Source organism: Strigops habroptila, chromosome 10 (assembly GCF_004027225.2).
Source record: "Strigops habroptila isolate Jane chromosome 10, bStrHab1.2.pri, whole genome shotgun sequence".
NCBI lineage: Eukaryota > Metazoa > Chordata > Aves > Psittaciformes > Psittacidae > Strigops > Strigops habroptila.
The window spans coordinates 9,408,611-9,428,754 of NC_046359.1; the positions used below are offsets into that span (position 1 = coordinate 9,408,611).

The 20,144-nt window shown below is 43.4% G+C and overlaps 1 protein-coding gene across 4 annotated transcripts in view; it reads left to right on the forward strand.

Moving 5' to 3' along the window:
• PACRG (parkin coregulated) overlaps positions 1-6,501 on the forward strand; it is a 230,906-nt gene extending 224,405 nt beyond the window's left edge. For all 4 annotated transcript variants that reach the window (XM_030499720.1, XM_030499722.1, XM_030499721.1 and 1 more), the window contains exon 6: positions 5,452-6,501. In XM_030499720.1, coding sequence (XP_030355580.1) covers positions 5,452-5,612 — 161 coding nt within the window. In that variant the 3' untranslated portion in view covers positions 5,613-6,501. The remainder of the gene's footprint in view (positions 1-5,451) is intronic.
• The last annotated feature ends 13,643 nt before the right edge of the window (positions 6,502-20,144 follow it).

A 20,144-nucleotide genomic window follows, 5' to 3' on the forward strand; every position in this document is an offset into this window, starting at 1 on the left:
GAATCTGTTACTATGCCAAATGTTTAGGTTTGTTTTCTATCAAAACAGATAATAATTCTCCCTATGAAGTTTGCAACTTCAGAAAATCTTCCTTCACCAAATACATTTTGATATTTAAGGAGTAGTGCTTCCCTTCCTCAAATTTGAAATGGCTGGTGAAAAGCTCTGCCAGCTCCAGGGGATCTCTGCACCATTTCTCGTTCTGGGATTACTCTGCTCTGAGCAACTGCAGATATTTCACCCTGAGCAACCTGACCTAACTTTGAAAATGGAGCTGATATTGAGCCGGGCATTTGGACCACTTGGCTCCAGAGGTTCTTTCCATCACAAATTATTCTATGAGCTCTTTTTTCCAGTGCTCCAGCTTTGAGACTAGCCTGCGTGAGGCCAGTTTGCGCTTCTGTGTGCACATAATCTAGACGTGTCCTAAGAAACATTTAAAACTGGTGTTCACATTGTTGTGAGCCTTCAGGAATGGAACACAGGGTTTTCTGTTTGGGTTAGTAACAACCAGAATTTGTAACCTCCTGGTGGCTTTTCCTTCACCTGAGTCAAATGAACTGGCTGTTTCTTAGCAGACGGGATGGTTTTAGAGTCCAACTCCGAGACTTTTCACAGACTTTCCATTAAATGAACAGGGAGACAGAACTACCTTATCCTTCCTGGAGCTGACAATTTCAAAGCACAGTTATGAGTCACAATGAGAGGAGCACTGGTAAGGAGCCCTCCTCCCTCTCACCACACTGACTCATTAGGGGCTTTCATTTTCCACGCCAGCCAAGAAGCCAACATATTTTATGACAATTAAACTAATCCTAACAAGAGGACTTTGAAAAATTAACCTTTGAACTGCATCTGAACAGTGACCTTATCACAATGTGAACCCTGATATAAGATACATGTCAATCTATAGCTAAAATCAGCTTCCATTTATTTCTTCATATTGCTGCTAACTCCTAGAAGAAAAAAAGTCCTGAAATTTTCCACAAAATATTTCAATGCTAGTTTGTACTGCTTAACTGTATATTGTTCTGTGTCAGGCTTTTCTGTAGAAATACCATTCTGTACTGAGAAATATATCTGCACTTTACAATCTAATCACTGTTGGCTTTTTGAAGTAAAAACCTTATTCTGTTAATTGGTTAGCATGTTGGATTACTGTAATCATTTTAATTGCTGAAAATACCTGTTGGTTTTACTAGGATGAACAAGCAGCTTAAAAATTATTTTTACCATAGTTACATTTTACTATAAATACTACTTTCATCGTATACATTAAAAAGTCAAAAAGCATGATTTGTGACTGATCCCTTTCATGACTTGGAGGAAGTCACTTCACCTTTTGGTATCTCCGTTTCTCAAGATTCAAATAGAGAGGAATGATGCCTATCTTTCCAAGCAGTTTTATTTTGTGTACAAAAAAAAACCCACCCCAAAACCATTATACAAGAGCCCTCTGTTGTACTAGTAGTAGTTCAAAAATTTCTGCTAGAACCTACTTGTTCCAGGACAACAAGTTGAAATATATGTGTGTGCATATATGCACTTAAACGTTCATCAGTAAAGAATAAAGGAATGGCCTTTGACTAACAATTTGATTTAAAACATTGCTTAACCTAGGGACAGGTTTAAGCACAGGGCTTCTTTCACTGTCTCTTCAGAAATCTCTTTTAAATATTATTCTGTCCCCCACACTAAGCATTCCTCAGATATTTAACATTTGGGGAAATTCTAATATCCCAAGATCTACAACATCCCTACAGCAACAAGTGTATAGAAACTCCATTTTTAATTTGTGCATTCCATGAAGCAGAACCTTGGGAACAGCCACCAGCAGGAGCAGGCTCTGGTATCTGTGACATTCTTACAGTGAGGTACTTCAACATACTCAGGGGATTAGAAAAACCTCTTCAAGAGCTGACCTGCCTTTAAGTGAAATCTAATAAACTGAAAGAATCTCTTGGGCACTTTCAGATCCTAACAAATGTCCCTGTTCTTATTCAGAAATAAGAACACATCTGCCTGAGCACTGAGGGTTGGTTTACGTTTCTCATTCACTCCAGGACTTAAAAGTTGTCATATCAAGCTTTTAATGCATTGACAGAAACTTGCTTGTCCTTCTTTAATGAAGTACAATATTATATTTGTAGCATTAGCCTAATGAAATTTTAAAATGAAATGAGGTGGAATACAATTAACACTAGGTTTTCATTAATATCCTGAATCATGAATAGAAGCATGTCTAGACTCAAACACAAACCATGTTTTAAAGCAAAATTCAAATCCTTTTCCATTCCCTGCCAAAGCCTGAGTTCAGTCCCTGAGGGTCTGAGCAGGGTTTCCTCAGCTACAGCAGTTGGCATCAGCAGTGCTGATGTTAGGGCAGGGTGTGCCACTCCTGGGCTCAGTGCACTTGGTGATTTCATCAGCTAGCACAGGTCTTGACAGGTGCAAAGCCTTTCATTTCATTTTAAGGACTATAAAGCCCTTGGTGCATGATTTAGAAGACTAGGAACTAACTTTTTTATCCAGGAAAGGAAAATGAGATCTTTTCCTAAGTGTAATTCTCTAGATCTGTTAGTATTCTTCCAATGCATTTCTTCTAAACACAGAAATAACGTTGCTGTGAAGAGAGTCCTTGATGCATGCTAAATTTGCCAGACATTTCACTTTGAGACAAAGATATGACAAATGTGCTTCCTAGCATTTTCATGTTGATTTATTCTCCCTCACAAAGGACAACTTCATAAAAAGCTTGAATCAGATTAATGTTCACACTTTACATATGCAACATTTTTGTGGCTGACAAAGTTGGCTTCTCATGCAAACTAACTTGGAAATAAGGTCAAACCATGCTGAGACCGCTATACTTCAGCAGCTATTTTTTTCCAACTAATCACCATTATTATTATGACTAGATATTTACCCTTAGGTGCATTGGACAGATCACTGTGACTCATCCGTTTAGTGGATGTTGTCCTGTTGGGTTAATGATTATCTTTTTTGTCTGAAAGATTTGTTAATTCCTGTAACTGCATAGGACAGCTATTTTAATACTTACCCGGTGACCTCGATGCTGACATAACCTTTCCAGTATTATTGGTTGTAGTTTGTGTCATGACATTAATGTGAGTTATGGCTGTCTTGAGGATACAAACCTTCATATAGCACAGATGGTCTGTAGGAAAAAAAATTGTAATGATGGTCTGCACATCACACATTCAGTCTTCCCTTGCAGACTATTTCCATTATCATTGCCTCGTTCTCTTAGGCACCTTTTAATCAAGTATCTAGGGCATCATTTATTGTACAGACTATGCTCTATAATAAAGACTATAACAGGGGATTCTGTAAAATACCTCTGCTACCAGCATTATTACGGTGTCTTGTTGGCCTCCTCCGAACTTGCTTAGCAATATATCACCATTACTTCCAGAGAGCTGATTTTTTTACTACTTCTTTGAAAGAACGATGAAAGCTGTGTAAGCTCATTAGCAGAGCATGTGTGTAGGCTTAAAATTACAGGTAATAGACAAATGGTTGGAAAGTCGGTAATCCCTTTACATATTTGCCAAGACGTAGGTCAAGGTTCAGGGTTTCCTTTCTTCAGACCAGTGAAATAAGATATACCTCCAGGTGTTCTGGGGAGTGCTGGCAGTGCACATGCAACACAGGTGATGAGGCACAGTTGATCTCAGTTTTTTTCTGTTTCATCTAAATTGCACTCAGTTGTGAAGGGCTTTTCTTTTTGCATTGCTATTTTGTACAAGACGATCATTTTATTTAGTAGGTCTTGCTGTTTCCTATGCACTCTCATAATCTGTTATTTTTAACATTACAGTAAATTCAGTGTAGGAAACTTTGATGTCACAACCCTGGCTCCTCATGTCAGTGAAACAAACAGTTAATATATAGGAAAATATTCATTTGCTTACAAGTAATCATAAAAAAAATATTACTGCCTTTCCACTCGGAAGCCCAGTCCTTGTATGTGCCATCTGTATCTGTGTAAGCATTTTGCAAGAAGCAAAGTGACACAAATGTATGTAAGGAGTTTGAAAAACTGGTACCCATATAATTAACTTGGAGTGCAGTATGATATTTTACAGGAAAATTCAGCAAAAGGATGATTTTTACCCATGTTCATCAGCTCTTTCTTCACAAGCATGGTTTTTCAGTTTTTACTGGTAACAAAAGTCACAGACTTTAAATCCAGATCCTTGGGCTTAGATTCAGGACAGGTTGTGAGGATGGGTGCAGTTGCATGTCTACACCCCACTGACGGGGGGATGTTGAGGCAGCAGTGGGAGCAAAATCTACGCTCACCCTTGGGTGCACTGCATTTCTGATGTGAAAGGCAGGCACTACCGACGAAGGTGGTTGTGTTATCTTGACAAACATATCCTTTGCTGGCTGGCTGAGAGTGTCAATAGGAAACAGTGCTATTTGAGATGCTAAATGTATGACATGGGCACATTGCCACCACCGCCCACAGTGAGACCACTGACTGACTGTGTGTGGACTACCCCAGAGCAGTGCGACAGTCTCTCCCCCGGCCACTGCACCACAGCTCATCTGAGTATGTTATGCTCCTACAAAATTCTTTTTTATGTATGTCTCAGAATACATTAAGATAGCTTTTATAATATTGTTTCACCAAAATGAAATGTATTTTCTTCCTTTAAATCTCTCAGCATCATTGCAGGTGAAGTTATTTCTTATTTTTGTATTTTTTGTTGTCACAGTTGTTCATGCTGATGTTTTTAAAGAATTATGCTCTGTGTGTACAAATGTGTCTCACCCTTGCTACTCCATGTTAGAGAAAGCAGCAGAAAATGTTACTGCATCTGGGGGCTGCAATAATTTGTCCTTTTGACACTGACTTAATTTCACACATTTTTAAGGGAACGGAAATGAAATGTGTGCCATGTCAAAATCCAAATATCTCTCTTAGGCCACATGATATCCCCTCTATCAGAAAAAATGTGTGTGAATATGATGTCTGACATGGAACAATTCCAAAGCAATACCTATTTAAGATTTCAAACCATAACAAGTCTAGCTAAAGTCACATTTTGTAGATAAGCGTTTATGCATCTAGCACTGGAATTTTGTCCTAAATAAGTGATGTTAAAAATAAAGACATAATGGTTTTAAAAGATCAACAGTGTAAGGGAGTCCATCTTCACGTTATAGAATGTGTTTATTTTTATTAGGATTTTTGCTTAGATACTGAAGTAATGCACACATAAACAAATTTTGAAGGCAGAGTAGGAACCTGAACAGAGCCTTAAAGAGATACCAAAATCATCCTGTTTTCAAATTCAGCTCTATTTCATGTCACAGAGCAAAGTTTCTAATAGAGGCACAGTGACAATTTCCTATGTCATTACTTCAAAGCATAACAGTAAATTTAATATAATTCTTGTTTTTTTCTGTTTTATTAACCAGTTAATTCAGGCGATGGGATAGAATACAGCCAGCAGAAGCGTGAAAATATTGGAGATCTGATTCAAGAGACACTGGAAGCCTTTGAACGCTGCGGTGGAGAAAATGCGTTTATAAACATTAAATACATGATCCCTACTTATCAGTCATGCATATTAAACTGAGTTGTATCGAATGGGATGATTCCATTTGTGTTCTAAAAAAACTGTATCTGACTCTGTAAGGCATCTTGTTAGTCATGCTTTTTTTCCCTACAGCTGCTAAAATAGTGGCTTCTGGGGCATTAAAGTGTTAGCACTATTGTGAACAAGGCTTTCCAATACATAAATAGTGCCTGTTCCTCTGATTACAATGGTGTACTGTGCTTGTTTGTTCCCTGAAAGAATCACTCCTTTATAACAGAGCTGACTCGAGCAGGAATCGGAGTTAAACCTTCACTTGTATAGACAATAAAACTATAATTTTCATATGCGATTCAGCAATTGCTGTTCTGTGTCCGCTTGCCCTGAGGGTGATGTCAGAGGCTGTAACAAGAAGAGTTTATGCTGACTGCTTAATAGGTGTTTGTCATGGAAGAGAAACACCAGTTCAGCAATGCCTCTCTAGCAGCTGCGCCGAATAATGTGCACTGACATACAATAAAACTGTTGAATGTATATAGCAATTACAGTGGGAAAATATATATGGTCCATTATAAAGCATTGTCATTAAATTAATCCATGTTTCTTACACACTCTTCATCTCAGCTTCCAGGTGTTTACCTTTTCATGGAACTTCGGTTCCTCCTGGCAAATATCAGGAACAACCATAGTTTTGAAGACAAGAAGCCCAGAAAGAACTTCAATAAATCAGATGGAAGATACAGAGTACATAATATATCAGTCCCTACCAACACTGTTAATCTGGGTAAACACAGAATATACATATATTTTTAAAGGGCACCAGGTATTTTTTGTAACTGCAAGGTTGCTATTGCTTTTCTGTTATTATTATGGTATACATGTGTACAAACAATATAACTATTGTTCCAGGAATCCTTACAATTTCCTACTCAGTTAGTTTCTCTCTGCATAACCACCACACAGAATTGATGTAATCATGGATTTAAGCAAGGCTATTGAGATTCACTTTATTGCTTTTTAAGCATTTCTATGGAATAAACCTACAAAAAATAAACCAAGTTTTACAATTCTCAAGGACAACTATTTAAAAATACCAGGTCAGCTCAAAAGCAGGAGATAGGAGCTTTGCTAAAAAGCCTGAGATTCTTAAAAGTACAGACTTCGGGCTCATTTTGCTTTTATTCTGGTTTCTGGAAGCTCTTAAAATATATGCAAGTTGCACTTTCAAGTGTTTCTCTGTAACTGTTAGAGCTCGAAATGCACTCTTCGGTGTTAGACTCATGAGCCTTTTGCAAGTGCTTATCCACATCCATATTCACACCCTAAAAGTCTGGTCTGTGTGAGAGACACAGTCCCTACAATGCTGTGTTCTCTTGGGTGCATACTGGAAGTGTGGGGAGCACCTTCCCATCTGCCGATACTTTGAGCTGGATCTGTTGTTAGGCTGACATTAGACTTGCCTTTTTCTGTCCTTTGGGATCTGCAGCCTGAAGATTTTCTTTTTCTTTTTTTTTTTCCTTATTTTTTTTATTTTTTATTTATTTTCTTTCCTATAATTGGGAAAAAAGAAAAAAACCAACCAACAAAAGTTAAGGAGAAGATCTTTCCTCCTTCTGCCTCTTTGAGGAACTGCAGCATCAAGCGATGCCACCGGCCACAAGTGCTCACCAGTCCTCAGTTAGGCATGGCTGCTGCAGGTGTGCCCTTTTCCCAGGCTTTCTAATTGTTTTTTGGATCTTTCTGAGTGTTCTTTCACACATCATCAGGGCTGCCCTCAAGTCCCTAGAGCTTAGGCAGTGTCTATCCTGTGACTAACACACACCTGGATGGATGAGCACATCCAATACGCCGCCTCACATCTAGGGTATCTGTAAATCACCTCCCAGGCAGAAAGGAAGGTGAAGCCTGGCTGTAGGCCCATGTCTGGGGAAACTCAAGAGCTTTGTTTTCAAACCTTGCCACACAGAGTCTAGTAGGATATGTAGAGAGGCTAAGGCCACATTTTGTCCTCCAAAAATGCCTTTCCTCACAGCCACGCTGGCACTAACAGCACAAATTTTGCTTACAGTTTCTCCCCACTTCCCCTCGGCAGACCCCTGTTCTGCATTGTCCCTGGCACCAGTGAGCCATGATTTTTCATTTACTGGCACCTATGGGTTTGGTTACTGTGGCATTGCAGGTTTCCCAGGAGTACAGACTGTGCTGGAGGACTGCTGCTTGGATTGAGCTGAGTTATTCAGCTCAGAAACAAATCAAGCCCTTCATAAAAGGAAAAATCCCAGGCCACCTTTCACAACTTAGCTATTTGTATTCTGTCCTTAAGAGAAAGCCCAGTACGCTCTTTGCCTGAGATTAAAAAAAGTCCTCAATAGCTGGCTTCAGTTCCCTCGCCGCCGGGCTCCAGTCACAGAGCTGTTCGCAGAAAGGACAGTGCGGGAAAGGGCTCTTGTCCCTGGGTTTTCCCTATCCTGTCAACCCTCTGCATCCCAGCAACACTGCTGAGGATGAGGTGAAGTTGCAGGCTCCTCACCAGCTTTGTAACTCTATTCCCTGACTCACTCTTTTTGCATCCCCTGCCCTTTAGCTCAACTAGGACAACAGACAACAGACAACTAGACTGACAAACAGACATCACAGAGAATGGGTACTTCATGCAGCTGCAGGCTTGTCCAGACCTGATCCCTTCAGCCCTGTGCTCGCTCTTGAACATTTCTTTCACAAGAAGTTGCTTCAACAAGGGATGACCTTATTGCAAACCATAAGGGCAAGAGAGGTCATGCCCATTCACATCAGGAAAAATAGGTTTTACAGCTAAGTGCTTTTGCTTGCATGTTTAGGATGGGAGCATTAGCCTCTATCATACTATTTCTTTGCCTGGGCTGTTGCTTTAAAAGCGAACATTCTACAATAACCTTATTAATTCTAGGAGCTGGACTGATAAAAAGAAGCATGATAAAAACCACAGGTTGGTAATTTAGGAACACTGAGAATAAAACTATTTTAAGATGTCACTTTACTAAGCCAACCTGTAGGTCCGCCAACCTTGACAGTGTCCCTTTAAGCATGATCAGCAGCATATTTATAGGCAATTACAGCACAGCTCAGAGCACTTTATAAAGCACAAGATCAAGGACCTGGGTGCTTAAGCATATGAGTAATACTATGTCATTCAATACACTGCTTAGCTATTTTACTCTGCTCAAAAAATGGAATTGTGGTTAAAAGATAGTAACTGCCTCTCTTTTCACTAGATGATATAATTGTGGTCACTGACACTAGGGCAAGCCAATCAACAGTTTCTAATTGCAATCAATTAAAAGGCACTCTGGGCCAGGTGTTTCAAGGGGTATAAATTAAGCAGAGTGCCATTAAGTGTAACTTGGTTTTATGGAATCAATGTGGTTTGTGCCTTACTCTCAGGTCTTTTGCTGCTTTCTAGGTCTCCAGTGACTGCAAGGTAAGGAGTGCCAGTAAAGGCATCTGCGTCATAGGTGCTGGTTTTATGAAACTAAGTGTTTGAGATGTCTCTAGTTTATCTTGATAAACACATTGGACAGGTTGCCTGGTAGCTGTTTAGCTTGAAGAATATAAAGCATATGCTAACATTAGGAGGAGAAAAAAGACTACCTCTGGATGTCTTTGTCTTAATAATCATCAAAACAGGAATAAAAGATCTTTTTAATGATTCTTCCCCAAAGCTGTGTAAGGGAACTTCATACTAAGTGTCACTGTTTTGGGAACTCTGGCATTTTGTGAACGTTGGTGGGTGCTACAAAGCAGTCTGTGTGCAAGCTGTTGAGCCACTGACTGGTACAATTTGGCTATATGAAGCTGAGCAGGGATGGAGGTGACTGCAGCTCCTGCCCAGCTTGGGCCAGGGCTGCCTGTGAGCTCCCACAGAGGGACAAAGCCTGGCAGAGGATGGGGCAAGCTGCTGCCAGCACAGGCAGTGGGGAGCTGGAGCCAGGCTTCTCACTGGTAGCTTTCCAGTGTTTCAAAGAGATGGAGCTAACAAAAGGAGTTTGAAAAAGGCCTCCCGGGAGTCAAATACAAAAGGGTTATGGGAAGCTGTAAGTAGGAGAAAAGGTAGAGGACCCTGGCTGGGGGGTTGCAGGGAGGTGTAAGCTGCAGCCAAGCAGGGCGATAAAAAAAGCTAGAGCAGACACTATGTATTTTCCTAATCCTGTCTGGAGACCCTCTGACTTCCAGAAAACTATTCTCCAGTCTGAGGGGCTCTGCAGGCAGTGGGGCAGTTCACATTTTTCCACTCATCTGTAACATCCTGTGTTTTCTGCTTTAAATAAAAGCAGTGATGTTTGCGGGAACTCTGTACAAAGCCTGTCTGCTTGCAGCCGCTCCGAGCTGCTTTGTGCCTCCTGGAGACCGGGAGAGGAAGGTTCATGCCCTGGCAGGACAAGAAGTTCCCTGCACCAGCCCCATAATCCTTCCGGCGCTAGGGGGGAGGGAAGGGGAGTGTGTGTGGTGGGGCATATCTTAACTGCGCTTGGTCTTGCCTAGCGAAGGCAGCCTGGTTATGTCTGTGGGGCTCCTTGCTGAGAGCAATCCCCTCCTCAGGTCAGCATGTCCAGAGGGAGGAGCGGGTCTCGCAGCACCTCTGGGGCAGTGGGTGGAAGCATGGTCTCTGGTGGGGTGGATGGAAGTCTGCCCGAGCTGAGGGGGACAATCCGCAGCCTCAGGGAGGAGAGGGTATGTTTCTCGCAAAGCTGGGAGTCAGCCGTGCTGAGTGTCCCTCGTGTGATGACAGTTTGAGTGCTTATTCCCCAAATCAACAAATACTTAATTTTTTACCAAAGCTTGGGAGCGAGTCAGGCAGCAAACGAACTGCATAGCCCTCGCAAGCCACCAGTTCATCAGCCCTGCGCTCTCCCCGTGCTGGGGGTTGTGGGTGCCGCAGGACAGTGCAGTGCAGTGTCAGGGTGCCCAGCACGGGCAGTAGCACTGCTGCCCTCTGTGCTTCCCATTAGCAGCAGAAGCCCCTCATCTCTGCCACCCCGCTGCAGCATTTGCCGGCTGGGCCCATGCCCTGGGACCCCTTCCTCCGACAGAAAGGGAGGGCTGCTCAGGTATTTTGCTAGCAGACCCCCTCGCTTGGAGCAAAAGCCTCAAGCTACAGAAGAACAGGCACCCTCATGGGGAAGGAAGCACAGGGCACAGTGTATTGGTGTGGCCAGGGGTGTTTTTGGGACTGCACCCTCTGTGCCAGTGCTGTGGGCACCCGTGCGCACAGGAGCCCTCTGCAACTCTGCATCTGCTGTTACCTGCTGACCGTGGCTGCTGAGGGTGTGGGATGAGAGGGGATGACGTGGGAACTAATTCTGGTGCTTTACAAATGCTGTCAGAGAAGTTAAATCCCAGCCGCTGTTCTCTGCCCTGGGGAGGGTGGGTTAAATGCATTGAGGTAACGGGGAAGAAAGGAGCCATCTAAACAGAGAATCGTAGAGTTGGGTCTTGTATGCCTGTCTTGAGAAATGAGTATGACATACCCTTAGTCTACTGACTGATCTCAGCAATCCAAACTTCCTGTGTTTGTCTGCATCAGCATAATGTTAAAAAAAATAATAAAATCGGAGGTTAAGGCTGTTAGAGGACAGAGGGAGAGCAGTTACACGTTATTCTGCTGCTGCAGCCTGCTCCGTGCTGTGACACAGTGGCAACGTGTTGGTCTTGGGTCTCATCTCTGCACCTCTTCCACCTCTGCGGTCATATGAGATATAATTTGGTAGAGATGAATTGACACCACTGTACTTAATGTGATTGTAGATAAATGCATGGGTGCTTTTGGTAGCATATCATAGAACCACAGGATGGTTTGGGTTGAAAGGGACCTTAAAGCCCTGTCCAACTAGGCCTTGAACACTTCCAGGGATGAGGCAGCCACTTCTCTGGGCAACCTATGCCAGTGCCTCACCACCCTCACAGGGAAGAATTTCTTCCTGATATCTAATATGAATCTACCCTCTTTCTGTTTAAAGCCATTCCCTCATGTCTTATAGCTACATGCCCTGGTAAGAAGTCACTCTCCAGATTTCTTGCAGGCCCCCTTTAGGCACTGGAGGACTGTTATAAGGTCTCGCTGGAGCCTTCTCTTCTCCAGGCTGAACAAGCCCAACTCTCTCAGCCTGTCTTCATAGGCAGAGTGCTCCAACCCTCTGATCATCATCGTGGCCTTCTCTGGACTCACTTGAGTAGGTCCATGTCCTGCTTGTGTCGAGGGCCCCAAAGCTGAACACAGTACTGCTGGTGGGGTCCCATGAGAGTGGAATAGAGTGGGAGAATGACTTCCCTTGACCTGCTGGTCACGCTCCTTTTGATGCAGCCCAGCATACAGTTGGCTTTCTGGGCTGCAAGCACACACTGCTGGCTCATGTAGATATATCGCAGCCACTGGTATCCATAACCACTGTAGGTCTGTGCTTTCCATGGAGTCATGCTGACCTTGCATGAAATTGCATTATTCTCTGGTATGGGTAAGATGATTAAAGAACATGTGGACAAACTCCTCCAAAAAAAGAAAAAAAAATCATCATGAAGCTGGAAGAGGTCTCCCAATAGCAAGCACATCTTGTCAGCCAGGTGTACAACAGTGTTGGATGCTGAGGCCTAGGGGTATAGGCCAGACAAAAGTAATGTCTGACATAAAGCAGCTACCTCATGTTGTATGCTATTGCATTAATTGGGGGGGGAGGTGTTGGCTTTAAAGTGTGGTCCATCCAACTCTGTATCAGGTTTCAATTTGTTTTCTGGGTGTAATTCCAGAGCAATTACCGAAAAGCAGCTCATCTTACCTGACTCCAGCCCCAGAAGCAGGGAATGATATCCTTCCATCTTGTGCATTAGTTGCATTACTTCATTTTTGTGTGTTCTTGCTTCCTGCTTCTCCCAGGTCCCGGTAGTGCTGCATTAAGCTGGAAGAGGCACTGAGAGTGGGGCGGATAGAGGGGCAGCTGATGAGAAAAGGCGGTGAGGGACCAGCTATTCCAGCAAAGGCTTGTGCTTTGCAGTTTGTTTTGGGGAATTTGTGTCTCTTTCCCCCTAGAGTTGCTCCCTGGGCATAGCTTAGGCAAAACATTTCTGGAATAAGTCCTCCTCCTTTCTCTTCCTGCATAATGCTGTGGTGTATGGAGAGAAATGTCAGCTCTTCTTCAGGTGGGGGATGGCAGTGAGAGCAAATGGCAGGAAGCTCTTGGCTCTGAGTGCTGAGAGACTGTGTTAGTCCAGCCTTTTGGGCCCTTGCCACTGTGCATCGCAAACCCCGGCCTCTCTGGGCCACCATTTGTCCCCCCAGCTAGTACCTCGGTGTTTTCTGTGGCTGGGAGTTTTCTGGTGTTTTTGTGGTGGAGCCTTTCTTATCTCTGCTCATGTGAAGGCCCCAAAGCTGTGATATAGGGCAGCCTGGTACTTTCACCCCTCACTTTGTACATGACTTTCAAGGTGCGCTTGGAGCTGCTGATGCTGCAGGTGGGGAGAGAGTGCATTTTCTGTGGCTACCTTCTCTAGGTGCTGCTGTCTCTTCCCCAGCCTGCCTACAGCAGTGTCCTGTCTTGGTGGACTGGATGTTGTCACCATCATAGCTAGAAAATTATCAGGCGTTGTGGGTTGAGCCTGGCTCCTCCTGGCCAGCAGCGCAACCTGCTGAACCTCTTTGCCTTTTTCTGCTTAGGGGCTGATGGAGCCACTGCTGGTGGTGTTGCCCTAGGGCTGGAGCAAGCCGTTTCCCAGGGGGTGGCAGGAGACCCCATGGCAAGTAGTCTGCAGTCCCCCACCTCTTTAGAAAGTAACTGTATTCTTCCTGAGGGGAAAAAATAATAGTACCTGATAAAAATAGTGCTTTAAGTCCACTACTGTAAGTCCAAAGATAAAACCCAGATCTCTTCAAATGCTCTGGGTGTGGGGAAGGGGAATACTTGAAGCCCTTGTTCAGCCCCACATTTCACAGTGTGAATTATTCCTCAGCTATTCACTGGAAGAATTCCATGCCTGAAACTTTTTATTAACACTGAATCATTTATGTCTGTTACAAAAGAAGAAATTGCTACTGCACTGCCTCAAGAATCAAAGTAAAGGGAACATCTGCTCTAAACTTCTTGCATCCGATTATTGCTCGCTATGCGTTATTACTTACAGGAGTAATGTGACTAAATTAAAGCTTTTTTTCTTGTGCCTGCTTTTATGCGTCGCTTTGGTATAAAATGTGTGGCTTGCTTAAAATCAACCTACAGCTAAAACTATGTCCGCATAGAGCCGAGCCCACGTGTACTTTGATGCAATTAAGGGCACAATTGAAGCATTCTGAAAGATTGCCTTTAAAAGGCCTTTTGTTCACTCCCCCATAGGGACTGGGTGTACAAGCATGTAAAAATGCAACATTAAAGAAAAAAAACCCTCTGTGAAGAATTCTGTAGTTGTGGAGCCATGTTTTCTGTAGCTCAGCAGCTGTGTGTATTCAAAGGCAGGGGAATGACTTGCACTGGGAGGGTGATGATAGTTTTGATAGGAATCCCCCGCATCACAAGAATGTTCCTAACGAGGGAGGAAAAACCCACCAGAAACATTCCAGGCCTGTGAACCTGCAAGCTGCTGAAACCAGCGTCCGAGCTGCTCTGCAGAGACAGCAGCAAATCCAGCTACTTCTGCAGAGAGAGTTAGTGGTTATTTTTCCTTTTTTCTGCTCTCTGAAGTGCTTGTGGTCTTACCAACGAGCTTAACTGATTGAAAAAACTATCTGGAAAATAAAGCTCTTGAACTTGCATGCCTAGAAACCTACCAGCATCATGCGCATAGCAGAGGCCACGTATCTTGCGAAATACCACAACATTTCAGAGGAGGTTTAAGAGCTCCAATTGAATAAAGCTTTCTCTGTGAAATATCTTTATGAATCTACAAAGCAGTTAAACCCTCCTTGGGAAAAAAAATATGTGCATCTCTTTCACTGCAGTGGCAGCGGCATAATTACCACTGAGGCCTCGTTAATAAGGCTTTTTCCTTATCAGTAGAAGGAAAAAATACATCCTCATCACAGAAATCTAAACTACTAAATTCTGACCGTTTGCTTTTAAACCCTGCCTCTATATATGTGAAACCCCTGTATAACAGTGTTCTGGCCTTCTTTAAGGAATGGATCCTGCTACTAAAAGCCAGCAATGACAATAACAGGGCCTAAATTAACTCAATAAGACCTTTTCCTGTCAATATTTTTATGACTGACATAGTGCAGGATTGGTTTTTGTGGTCTGTGTTATAGCAGCTTTTAATTATAACACAATTTAGGTACCGCATGCAGTAGTAAAACTGGGCAGTTGCAAATCCTGCAGTGTTCCTTCGTACATTCTGTAATGGCTGTTTTTTCTCCTTAAAGAAAGAAAAATAGTATTCCTCTGTTTTCTGTGGTATTTTTTTTTTTTTAAAGCTTTTATTCCTCGAGCATTTTTTAGCTCCCCAAGAAGGTGGCTGCATTGCCTCTGCTCAACAGCTTCCCTTCATACCCACAAATATTTCCAGCTTTTTATTACCAGTGTGTAGTGTTGCACTGTCTTTTCGTGTCACCCATATTGTTATAATTACATTTGGGGAATGGAGATGGATGGTGTGTTGAGTGTGTGTTTGGTTTCCCCACAGCCCTCACTCATGGCTGTTTTCTGTAATTTGATCAATAGAAGGCAGTTGTACAAACAGTAGGTTTTAATTTCCAATTTTTTGTTTCAAGTTTCTCATGAAAATTTAAATGTCTTTCTTGCATTATACAGTGCAGTTTCATTTGCTTTGTCTGAGACATCCATCTCATGATGTTTTCTCCCTCTCCTTCTTGCAAAACCAAAGGGCTGACCCTCCCGGGCTGTCTGGTCCGTGTGGACGCATGCACTCGCCATCCCAAAGACTTGGAGAAATGACTGCTCTTTCATAAATGTTCCTGAATAAACCTCAAAGGGCAGATGTTGCCTCTGAGGTGCAGAAATGTCTGGAAAATTGGCTGGAGGTTGGGTGAAATGAGCTGCACCGTGACCCCAACCTAGGCTAGTCTTGTGAACCAAACTGGGAGATGCCCTCAAAGCTGTGGCCTCCAAGGAGGTCAGCAAAAGGACCCTTCCCCGGGGTCCTTAGGTTAGTGGCCACCTCACCCAGCTGTGCATGGTCCTGGAGGTGGTCAGGTGCTGCTGAGCCCAGTCCTGCGGTGCCAACCAACCTGCTCCTGGCAAAAGCAGATGCTTGATGTGCCCCCTGTGCAACGAGCTGCCAAAGTCTTTGTGCATCTGCTTCCTTCTTGCCATGACAGATGGTGGCTGCAGCTGGCAATTGGCATCAGCCAGGCCTGGTGGCTGGGAGGAGGCAGAGGCACCAGGGCAAGGGTTTGAACATGAGATATGTTTTCAAGGGAGATGTCTCTGCAGCTTTGCTCCAGACATGAACAGGAACAACATACATGCTGCAAATATAAGGAGACTGGGGAAGAGCTGTGACCGCTCACTTCTGATGCTTGGCAAAAGCCCACTTTCCATTTACTCGTTGGTGGATGTTGTGGAACATTACAGCTGGCATGGTGAACCACTGCAGAGCCCTCTTCCCAGGGGTCGGCAGTGCCGTGGGGACAGCCAGCTGGAACCTGAAGTGCTGCCATGCAGTCGGGAAGTGTTGCTATTTCTGCTTTTAGCTGAGCAAACTGAAGTTGCACAGAAAATGTGTTAGAGCAGAGGGTGAAACCCAGTCACTTGCCCTAACAACTGCTGATGTCGTTCTGGTGCCAGACCTCCTCCTTTCTGCTTGGTCTCAATGAGAGTGAAATGGGGAAGTGATGCCATGTGACTGCTCTGGTTTCAGTTCAGCATGTGCAGAACTGGCTGTAGCTGCATAGAGCAGCTAAATATTGCCTGTTTTAGCCTTCAGATTGGCCTTAATGAAGTCAAAGGGACTGTACAAATGAAAAATGAGAGAGGGAACTGGCCCCTGTCCTTGCCTTAAACTCACATTGTTGCTGTGTGGTAGGTTGCAGGTTTTTATTCCTGAGTAATTTTTCTTCTACCCCAAGCAGCACTTCAGAAGAACTGTATTTAAGTTCAACCATATCTCCATCTTACAGCTGTGAGGTCATTTCAGTTGGCTTCTCTGTGTCGCTTTGGTGTGCGCACTTTTAATCTGTTTTACTCATTAGCTCTCAACCTGCATTTTACCGTCTAAATGACTTTCTACAGAAAATGTCAGGAGGCTGGAGAGCTCAGTCTCTTATGTCATGTTGTGATTTGGTATAAGTATATAAAATGTATAAAATAGAAGTATAAATATAAAATTAAATATGAATATAAAATAAATACAAAAATATGTAGATATATATTAAAAGTATGTAAAATATATAGCACTTACCTTGCTTTAAAGACTGGCCAAAGTTAAAATCAGAGATATGATCTATTTGTTTAGGAATCTATACAAAGCTGCTGCTATCAGACAATAGTAAGAATTGTGAAAGTTGCTATGAAAGGCATTTCTCTTTTTTTACTGTGAACTTTATGCCTCTTCACTGATTTCAGTAAATTCCCAATAAAAGCACAATAAACCCATTGCCAGAAAAACTCCTATAGAAGGTTTCCACTCCAGGCTTTGCAGCTGCTTCACTTACCTAATGCATGGTACCCAGCCTGGAAAAACCCGTCTCACCTGCAGCACATGATGCCCAAGCATGCCTTGTCATGGACTGCCTCCCCTGATGCTGCGTTTGAGGGAGGGAGGAAAATAACCAGAGGTAGCTGATGCCCAAAGGCACCTGGGAATGGAGTGGGGCAGGGGCTGCACCCCTTGGGGATGAGGGGGGTCAGCCTGCTTCACATCACAGGTAAACGTGGAATTTGTGAATGAAACTAAACTGGGCAGAGAAGGAATGACACACCAAACTTGCGTTAGCAGCTGCTTGTTATGGAATAGCCTCTAAACTTGAATTTAACAGGGAAACATTAAACTATATGTTTATGTCTTACTCATTTTTCTCCTATGAAACCCAAGTCATATAGGAGAAATAGGAAGGAATAAACTCCAGATAAACTAAGGCTGAACCAAGCTGAAAATAACTCTCCTGTTAGACTGACAAACCTTGTATCTGGAATAGTGGGAATGTTGTGGGATGCCCCAGCAAGGGTGGGGGTATGCGATCATCTGTGCACAGGCAGGGTGATGGTAGGGACCGCTGCAGCAGCTCCCATTTCTCCTAGAGCAAATTTATGTCTGCACCTACCCAAGTGGCACAACTGTTTCTTCCAAAACTTCCTGGGGATGAAACCACCGTGTCCCCTGCAGCCCCAGCTGGAAGAGTAGTCTCTCTTGAACAAGATTACTAAGTCAAACCCCAAATTTTAAATCCCATACAGGAATCCAGATGTGGCTGCTTACAGGCTTTGCCTGCTGAGCTGAGAGCTAGGGTGTTTCAGGGTGGGATGTGCTGGAGAGGTGTGCCATATGGATGTGGACATGCTGCTGCAGAGCAAATGAGAGTTCAGCCTATTGTGCAAGCTCTGCTGAAATGTTTGCCCTTATGGCCAGAGGCTGGGTCCCAGGCTATTTTCTATGGGTTTTGTCCCTGTCTTCTCTTCCAGGAAAATGAAACCTATCCCTTGAAGGCAAAAGGCACAACCCTTTTCTCTTGCCCATCCTGTCTTGCTTTCTCTACTGCCTCACTAAACCTGATTTATAGCTGAGTACAGAAGAACAGAACCAGCCTTCCTAGTTGGTGGCAGTAATTTTTTTTAGCTTGGTCCTATCTATGTTTATATGGATAATGTTATTATCCTTGAACTGTGTTCTCCTAGAGCTGGATGATGATCTACTGCTGCTGTCTGAGTCAATTACAGCAGCCTTTTGGGCACCAAACGAGAAATAGCAGTAAGTGTGCTGAGGAAGTGGCTGGTGTGCAGACCCTGTACGTTGGGCTTTGTCTCCCCATCTGATGGCCTGTTTGGGCTCCAGGTGGAAAGTCCTCCCATGGGCAACTCCATAGTGCCGAAAGAGAAATACACAACTGCTGTTTCAAGGGATGGATCCAAGCTGACCTGCAGCTGAGCAAAAATGTCCAGACAGGTTATGCCTCAGTGAATGCCAGGCTGGAGAGAGGCAGCAGAAATAAATTGCTGTCCCGGCAAGTGCTACTTGGATCTATCCACCTAGTCCCAGCCTCTGTGATGTTCAGCTCAGCACATCACACCAGCGTGTGCTCAGAAATGCCTCTGCACAGGGACAGAGCCCTCTGCAAGAAGGAAAAATGGAGCTGAGCTGTGCTGAAATGAAGGAAAGAGCTGAAGAGGCAACATGAGCATAGGAGGAAACACTCAACATTGAAGGGCTGAAGGATTGAGAGGTTTTGCTCTATTAAGAGGAAGGTGAAAAAAGCTAATGAAAAAAGGAACAAATGTTTGGGAAGGAGAGGGAAGAGACCAATAGTGTATGGGAGGAGAGAGGCAGCAGAGGGAAGAAGGTTAAGGCAAGGGAGATTGATGGTGAGAAAGAAGGATGAAGATGCAAATTAACTAAAAAGCAAAGAAAAATATATATCCCTGTGGTAGGGGGACAGGAGGAGGCAAAACTCTTACTGGGCTTTCTCTGCTCTAAGAGGAGGATGTGGCTGCTAGATCATCATCCTTGTAGCTGCCCACTCACTCCTGCAGGAGGTACCAATCCTGAGCTTGTACTGCGGGACACCATGGTGCTGAAAAGGCATTAAGTGCATAAAACTGATACAAGACAAATAGATACTTATCCCTGTGTAGGAAAGAGAATACTGCTTAAATATTTAATAATGTTTTGGTTTACAATAGTTTAATGGTGTTAAAGCATCTAATACATGCTCACAAAAAAAAAAAATCAGCATTTTGAAGCTATGAATTATTCTAGCTGTCTTTTTTTTTCCCCCTCTCTAGATAAAAGTAATCATTTGACAACAGGCGCCCTTAAACAATTCAGCCCATGATAGTCTTATTACAAGCTAACATATTCTTTCACATGTCTGAACCAAACCACTGAGAAAGTAATAAGTGATCATTCATAGATGCAGACTGGTAGCTAATAGCATCCTCACTTACCTTCTAAACACTGAGCACAGTTAAAATAAATTCAGGGTGTATGCATGTGGAAAACTCGATTGCAGTCGCATCAGAGATGAACCAAAAATGGAAGCATTCAGAATCGCTAGTGTAAAATCCAAATAATGACCTATAAGAGACATCAGCCAGAGAGGACAACATGTGCCCTGTAATCATCTTAAAGGGACTTTGTCAATGTGTTCAGGGCCCACACCCCAGTAAATGTCTGTAATTCTGTCCAAGTAGATGTTCAATGTCGCTGAGTGCTGAAGCTAGGTGGGAATGCCTCTCCCAGTGAGGCATCAGGAACTGTGTGGTGTTTCCTTTTCTAGATACATATGGTCTTCAGGCTCTGTTGTGTTACTGGAGAAGTAAGCCAATGCAACTACTGGATAGGATGAGTATGGTGGAAAGACAGACAAAGGTGGACATGCCACTCTGTTCCTCTGCTGAGGCTGTCAAGGCTTCCAGGGCCCACTTCAACTGGGAAGTATTTTAAAGG